This window comes from Rattus rattus, chromosome 8, assembly GCF_011064425.1.
Source record: "Rattus rattus isolate New Zealand chromosome 8, Rrattus_CSIRO_v1, whole genome shotgun sequence".
Taxonomy (NCBI): domain Eukaryota; kingdom Metazoa; phylum Chordata; class Mammalia; order Rodentia; family Muridae; genus Rattus; species Rattus rattus.
In genome coordinates this window covers 73,167,953-73,176,250 of record NC_046161.1, presented here as the reverse complement: position 1 = coordinate 73,176,250, position 8,298 = coordinate 73,167,953, and the positions used below count along the sequence as shown (strand labels likewise).

The 8,298-nt window shown below is 40.6% G+C and overlaps 1 protein-coding gene across 1 annotated transcript; it reads left to right on the top strand.

Moving 5' to 3' along the window:
• The first annotated feature begins 6,931 nt into the window (after positions 1–6,931).
• Positions 6,932–7,357, top strand: LOC116906560 (28S ribosomal protein L42, mitochondrial-like). Its single transcript, XM_032909273.1, has one exon. The coding sequence runs from the start codon at positions 6,932–6,934 to the stop codon at positions 7,355–7,357; it is 426 nt and encodes a 141-aa protein (XP_032765164.1).
• The last annotated feature ends 941 nt before the right edge of the window (positions 7,358–8,298 follow it).

The window sequence follows — 8,298 nt, the reverse complement described above, 5'->3', positions numbered from 1 at the left end:
CAACCATTTTGGAAATTAGTCTGGAGGTTGCTCAGAAAATTGGACATTGAACTGCCTGAGGATCCAGCTATACCTCTCTTGGGCATATACCCAAAAGATGCCCCAACATATAACAAAGACACATGCTCCACTATGTTCATAGCAGCCTCATTTATAATAGCCAGAAGCTGGAAAGAACCCAGATGCCCTTCAACAGAGGAATGGATACAGAAAATGTGGTACATCTACACAATGGAATATTACTCAGCTATCAAAAACAATGCCTTTATGAAATTCATAGACAAATGGATGGAACTGTAAAATATCATCCTGAGTGAGGTAACCCAATCACAGAAAACACACATGGTATGCACTCAATGATAAGTGGATATTAGCCAAAATGCTCGAATTACCCTAGAGGCACAGAACACATGAAACTCAAGCAGGATGACCAAAATGCGAATGCTTCACTCCTCCTTTAAAAGGTGAACAAGAATACCCTTGGCAGGGATTAGGGAGGCAAAGTTTAGAACAGAGGCTGAAGGAACACCCATTCAGAGCCTGCCCCACATGTGGCCCATACATATACAGCCACCCAATTAGACAAGATGGATGAAGCAAAGAAGTGCAGGCCGACAGGAGCCGGATGTAGATCTCTCCTGAGAGACACAGCCAGAATACAGCAAATACATAGGCGAATGCCGGCAGCAAACCACTGAACTGAGAACAGGACCCCCGTTGAAGGAATCAGAGAAAGAACTGAAAGAGCTTGAAGGGGTTCGAGAGCCCATATGAACAACAATGCCAAACAACCAGAGCTTCCAGGGCCTAAGCCACTACCCAAAGACTATACATGGACTGACCCTGGGCTCCAACCACATAGGTAGCAATGAATATCCTAGTAAGAGCACCAGTGGAAGGGGAAGCCCTTGGTCCTGCCAAGATTGAACCCCCAGTGAATGGGATTGTTGGGGGGAGGGTGGTAATGGGGTGAGGATGGGGAGGGGAACACCAATATAGAAGGGGAGGGGGAGGGGCTAGGGGGATGTTGACCCAGAAACGGGGAAAGGGAATAACAATTGAAATGTAAATAAGAAATACCCAATTTAATAAAGATGGAAAAAAATTAAATTACAAGCAATTTTAAAAAATGCCTCGTTAATAAGCTTCTTCTCCCTTTGGTTTGCTTCTGAACATGCTGCCTTCTTGTTGGCTATTCCTTCTGCCTTGCCTCTGACCAGAATTTACTATAAATCCCTCCTTGTTAACTGTACACAAGTCAATTCTCTCAAATTGCCTTAGAAGTATTCTTTACCTCCTGGATTTCAGCAATTTGCAAGTGATATCCATAGGTTTTTGTCTTTGTTTTCCTGTCATTTTTCTGTGTTTGAAATACGATGTCACTGTTACCCAAGCTGGTCTCAAACTTGAAAAGTGATCGCTCTGCCAGAACCTCTAGAGTACATGTGGCTACATGTATCAATCACTACATGAGGTTAAAACATACTTATCCTTGGAACTTCCTCAATTTCTTGAACTCACAAGTTTATGTATTTTGCCATTTTAGGGAAAAAATCATAAAGGTCTCAAATACTTTTTCTTCTTCATTTATGTTTTTTTCCTTTTGCAATGCAGGTTATATTCACTTTGAAATGGTAGCTCTCCAACACCTCCCTACAACCCAGTATGGCAGCAAGGTTTTTGTGAGATTGTTTAAAGGACTGTCCTGCCCTATTGATTACGGTTCGTGTTCACCGACTCCTTCCTTTGCAATTCGTAATCTTATATTAAGCATATCTATTTCAAATAGGTTGTATCAGATAACAAATCTCCATCTTTACATTTTCTATTTGTTCCTCTTTTCTAGTCTCCATTTCTCTTGAGATTAGTCATCTGTTCAGTCATGATGAAACACTTCTTTTGCACATAAAAATACATACGATAGCTTTAAAATATCTTTCTGTTATTTCTGACACCTAAGTCATCGTATTGCCTTGTTCTTCCATGGGTCTCCAATTGGTTTCTGTTCTGTGGACTTCGTTTATAATAATCACCTTTCACTTTTTCTTCTTACTATGAAGACCACAGAGTTGAATTCTCAGCCACCTCTAGTCAGTCTTTCTGATCATCAATATTGGTGCTGGCTTATTGATTCCTGGCCATCCTTGACCAAATTTGTTCAATTTTTTATGGGTTTAGAGTTCCATATATTTGTTGTATCTAAAATACCTTACAGAAAGAACTTCAATGTTAAGACCAATAGGAGAAAAAAATGCAAAACCACCCAAACTAAAACTTCTGCCTCAATGTCCTCATTTGTACTTTTGGCTGACTCTGGTCATAAGAACGAAGTTGCTTTCCTGACCTCTGTCCGTCAGCTCTTTGGGGTGTAGGTTCAGGCAAGCACTGGGTGATTGTAAATGCTTCCCAAGCCTTGCCACTGTACACACAGCCATATGAAGACATTTCCTGCATGCTCGGAAAGCTGCTGTTGAAGACACTGCCTGTTATGTTCTTCAATAATAAAGTTGGAGAACTCCGTGTTTGCTTTTCATCACTACCTGGGGAGTTTCTATGAGAGTCAACTTCAGAAAAAACAGGTTTTCATCAAGTAGGAACTGTGTTTTCCTTGCCAGGAATCTTAATGCATACATCACCAAAATTGGATCTAAAGATCAATGCGGGCTCCAGCTCCACAAGACTCAATCTAAACATTCTCTATTTATCATGGGCTTCCAGCCTCGCTGCAGAGCCATTTTGGCCACTTGAGAGTGTAATCTGGGAATCGAACTCAACTTTTAAGAGGACTAATATATGGAAAGTCTTAGCTTTGTAGAAATTCAGTCTTCAAAATGATCATCATACAATGAAACCATAGTACTAAGAGAAATGTGAACACAACAAAAACTGATTTATAAACCCTTCGCTGGAACTTGGAAGCTGAATGTTGCCATTGGATAAATAATCAGGAATGATGTAATGAAGTTTCCTGTCCAGTGAATTCAAATCTACTCATATGAAAATCTACTAAAAAATGAGAATTCACTGAATAAAAAAAGCACAAACTATAAATACAATACCTACTTCATTAAGACATAATAGCAAATAAAATTTCTCTGTAATTATAGTAATGAAAATATTAATTTAATTAATTATGAAGTCAGCGGCTTTGTGAAATAGAGGGGCATGACCTTCAGTGTAGACTCTATCATTTACCGGGTTGGTGAATTTCAGCACATTTTTTAGCACAGGCTCTCTGTATGGCATTTGTAGTGACTAGCACTGCTACATGGTAGAGTGGTTAATATGCTGAAATGACATAATGCGTGAAATCGTTTAGCTCAATGGCCAGAATTTGATGTGTGTTTAATAAATGGTTTTTTGAAAGGACTATATCTATCACTAAAAGATCACTAGGGAATTCCAGGCTATTTATTTCCATCTTGAACCCATAACTTCTTATGTTCAGGTAACTGGGCCAAATATGAATATTGTTTCCATATTTCAAGTCACTCAGATGTGAGTAATAAAAGCATGGACCAGTGGAACAGAATATTGCACAAAGTGAATACTCATGTAAGAGAAAAAGAAATACCTGCTCGAACAAAAATAGGGCAAGAATAATCATGAGGATATGACAGACATAATAGTTTGATAGTATGTGATTATTTTATAAACATTTGAAAGATACATGAGATTCTACAACACGATGTGCTTCAGCTGCCTGTGCAGTTCAAAATATTCCTTGAAAATGGAAGTTATGAGCTTTTATTTCTATATGCATGTTGTTTCTCCTCGTTTCTGGCAACCTATCATTGCCAACACATAAATATATAAATACATTCACACATGTACATATACTCATACACACATAACACCCAAACAAGTAAATTTGTATCATGGTAGCTCAAGATGCTTTGGGATGTTGGTAAAATTATCTAACATGGGAAATACTACAATGACTTTAATTTTTCTTACATAATGATGACTTAGTAGGCACCTCCAATTTCACCAATAATCTTTTTTCTGAATAAAGATGTTATTTTTAAGACTGACAGACTGAATAAATGAAGAGGTGAGGTTAACCACAAATTCTGGATTTTGCTTTGAACGGATATGGTAGATAGTACTGGTCACCATCCACGTAAACCTTTCACCTAGGCAACTGAACACAAGTCCTATAGGCAGGTGACAGGTCTGGACAAGAGACAATAATTTTATAATTTTCAGAATATTGTATTGCCCAGCAATTACTAAGTGCCTAATATAAGCAACATAGTATAATAGTATAATGCTCACAATAACTAGAACAAAATCATCATTATCTTCGTTATCTGTATGAAGAAATGAGCAGAGAGGTCAAGTAAGCTATTCAAGATTACACAGAGAATCTTCTGTGGGAGAGTCAAGATTGTATGTAGAAAGTCAGGGCTTCTGGATTGTGCCTTTTCCCTCTTGCACTTTGTACAGATATTATACTCTCAGGCTGTTACATTATGTCTCCTTCTAAGGTCTTTATATTTTGGGGCCTCTAGTGAACAATGTGATATAAACTCTGAATATATGCATTAATATTCAAACCAAAGAGCTGTGGGTTATATATCTAAAACAGAAAATACTTTGAAAAGGGAAACATGGCTCTGACCGGCTGAAGCCACAGACTCTGTGGCACCACAGAGAACGAGGCACCACCAGGCACGGAGCTGGGCCTCAGGGACATGCTGACTCGGTCAGAGTGATCTTGTGATAAGTGGTCTTGGTGGAGCTCTTGGACCAGATAAGAGGGCAGAAAGAGCTTAAGTAGGTGAGTGACAATGACGAGGGGACAGTAATAGAACGCTCTTTTAAACCATGGCTGAGATTGAGGAGCTTGTAGCAGCTGTGTTTATCAGTGAGTGCTTTTGTTAGTGGGGTTAATTTGGTGGCAGCAGGCTGAGGAAAATATAGGAGATGGGGACTGAAGAACCAAACAATGGGTTGTCATCAAAAGAAAGCCACTGCCTAATGGAATGCAGACACATTGGACTGGACGGAAGTGATGTGGAAGGAAAGGGGAGAGCGTTTCCCAGTTGCTCTGTTTTGTCTCAGGTGTGAGACACAATCACTTGCTTGAGGTCGGCTTGATAGGTGGAGACGACAGGAGGAAGAGAAGGTACAAGCATGACAGCCCTCCCTGAGAAGGGAGCACTGCCCACTGCCGGGCAGGGCTGGGGGTCAGCTCAAATATGCCAGATTCAAAGAGAAGCCAGCTGTCCTGGCTCTGGTTCTGAGGTTTTCTCCAGCACTATTTCCTTGCTCTGTCAATGGTGAAAGCAGGAAACACAACAGCGCTGAAGGTGCTGGTGCCCCTCAGGGATTTATGATTTACCATATGCTATCGTTTTTTCTTTTTTTCACATAATGTTGTTAAAGAATCTCTGACTGGGAGAGTGAGTTTCAGATCTTGAAAAGCAGGGAGAGAGCTGGATGGGTTCTTCAACCAGGTAGCTATGATTGTAAGTTGTCCCTGGGATGGAGAGGGATATTGGCAGATAGGTATCACTTCAAGGACCTGGAAGAACTGACTTAGAGACAGTTGTGAGACAATAGACACCAAGAAAAATACTGGATCTATGGCTCCAGAAAAGACGCTTTCATTGAGAACAGCTGGGAGAGATGTTGAACACAGTAGTTATGCTAGACTTGGGTAGGGAGTTCTTAATAATGTTCAAGAAGAATGCTTGGAAATTTGGGATAAACTGAGTCAATATAAAGCACTATTCAGCTGAATCAGTTAAGTCCCTCACAAACTAAGATGCTAGGATGCTCTGCTTGGTGCCTATAAGTCAGATTCCGCAAGGAAAACAGGAATAATTTTAGATACTTTTATCAAGAAGAGAATTTTGGATCATTTAAAGACGAAAAGAATCTTGTAAAGTATAGGATATACAGGAATTGAGACAGTAAAGAAATAATTCTCAAGATTTAAAACCAATTATCCATCACTTCTCCAGTCTCCCCGTGTGTCTCCTGGGCTCCTATCCTAGGCCTTGACACTGTTTCTCACTGACTGAGATAACATGGGAGATGTAGATTCAAGATAAGGGAAAGAGGAAGATACTGAATTATCATCAAGACACTGAATACCGCCCAAATGCTCGAATCACCTTAGATACATAGAACATATGAAACTCAAGAAGGATGACCAAAATGCTAATGCTTCACTCCTTCTTTAAAAGGGGAACAAGAATACCCTTAGGAAGGGATAGGGAGGCAAAATTTAGAACAGAGGCTGAAGGAACGCCCATTCAGAGCCTGCCCCACATGTGGCCCATACATATACAGCCACCAAACTAGATAAGATGGATGAAGCAAAGAGGTGCAGACTGACAGGAACTGGATGTAGATCTCTCCTGAGAGACACAGCAGAATATGGCAAATACATAGGCAAATGCCAGCAGCAAACCACTGAACTGAGAACAGGACCCCCGTTGAAGGAATCAGAGAAGGGACTGGAAAAGCTGAAGGGGCTCGAGGCCCCATATGAACAACAATGCCAGCCAACCAGAGCTTCCAGGGACTAAGCCACTACCCAAAGACTATACATGGACTGACCCTGGACTCTGACCTCATAGGTAGCAATGAATAGCCTAGTAAGGGCACCAGTGGAAGGGGAAGCCCTTGGTCCTGCCAAGGTTGAACCCCCAGTGCAGGGGAATGTTAGGGGGTGGTGAGGGGGGCTTGGGGGGGGCAACATCCTTATGGGAGAGGGGGAAGGGATATCGGGCTTATGGACAGAAAACCGGGAAAGGGAGTAACATTGAAATGTAAATAATGAAATATATCCAATAAAAAAAATGAAGTTCAAAATTGAAGCAAGATGGTGAGCATGCAGAACGAAAATCTGTGTGCCTAGCAACAGGTTTTAGAGGTAGTTTCTTTTCACAGTATCATTTACTGAAATCACTGGATTATGGCGGCAGCAGTGAAATGGGAAATATCACTCAGAACTATCTGGAAGCATTTATTTCCAATCCAAAATGGAGCTTTATCTAGTGCTCATCACAAATCTACATATTCTTCTCTTCCAGATGACTACAATTGCAAGGTAGAGTTGGCTTTCACGTACGACGGCAGGACAATAGTGTGCTACCACCCTTCCGTGGACATCCCCTACAAACACACCAAACCTATCCCTCAACCAGATCTTCTGCATAGTAACGAGGAAACACACGAGCAGATACTGAGAACCAAGTTAGAAGGAAATCGCAAGCATCTTGAGCAAGGGCTCATGACAGAACAACTCAGCAAGGTGTTCTTCACCGCAAAGCATTGCTGGTACCCACATGGACAGTATCACAGACGCCGTAAGAAACTGAATCCTCCCAAAGACAGGTGACTGACTACTCTTATCTCGAAGCATCAAGGACATTTGCTCTGTGTCCTGTTTGCTAGTTGAGAAAATGTACACATGTATTCATTCCGATGGTCTGTAGAGAAGTAATAAAAATGCCCTTTCATGGAAAAAAAATAAAGTTCAAGCATTAAAAAAAGATACTCAATACCACCAATTCATATTCTCTCTCTTCCCTTCCCTCCCTCTCTCCCTCCCTCCCCATATTGGCCATAATCTTTGTTTTCAACAGCCTGGTCTCATGTTCTCTTGGCTGCTGCCTCTCCCTCTAAGTTTCACATTTGGTACCTATGCCTTCTTAAGTCATCAATCTCTTCTACACGCTTCCTCATGTCTCTCTTCAAGAAACTGAGTTGTGACCTCCTCCCATAGGATCTGTTTATGTATGCAATGTTTCATTAGCCTACCAGCTTCGCTCTCTATATTCTCTACAATCCTAGGACATTTTTAAAACAGAGACTATATTATCTGGGACAATTATGTGGTTCATATATGCGTATGTGCATGCATGCATGTGTGCATTGTGGGGGTGTGTGTGTGTGTGTGTGTGTGTGTGTGTGTGTGTGTGTGTGACTTCACAGCCTTTCATTCTGTACATTTCCAACAGTTATGAAGGGAGGAGAAGAAGAAAGGAGGAAGCAGAGGGTGTATGAGAAGGCGATAAGTCTTCAGGTGTATCTTGTAATTAGAGTTTGATTGACATCTGGAACGCATCTTTTTTTTCTTATTTGTAAAGAATTACCAGTATATTCATTTAAAGTGTTTTTGTTTAGATGTCTGTCCACTAATGTAAAACTAAGCCGAAAACATGCACTGCCTAGAAGAAAAAATAGCATCTACGCCTCCCCCACTTAAAACTAACTTTACAAATTTTAATCTTTGAAAGTTGCGATATCCAATTAGTAGGATAAAATTCATTCCCTATT

What these genes read in the sequence shown, in the direction of transcription:
- LOC116906560 (XM_032909273.1), top strand. Translation starts at nt 6,932, where the DNA reads ATGGCGGCAGCAGTGAAATGGGAAATATCACTCAGAACTATCTGGAAG.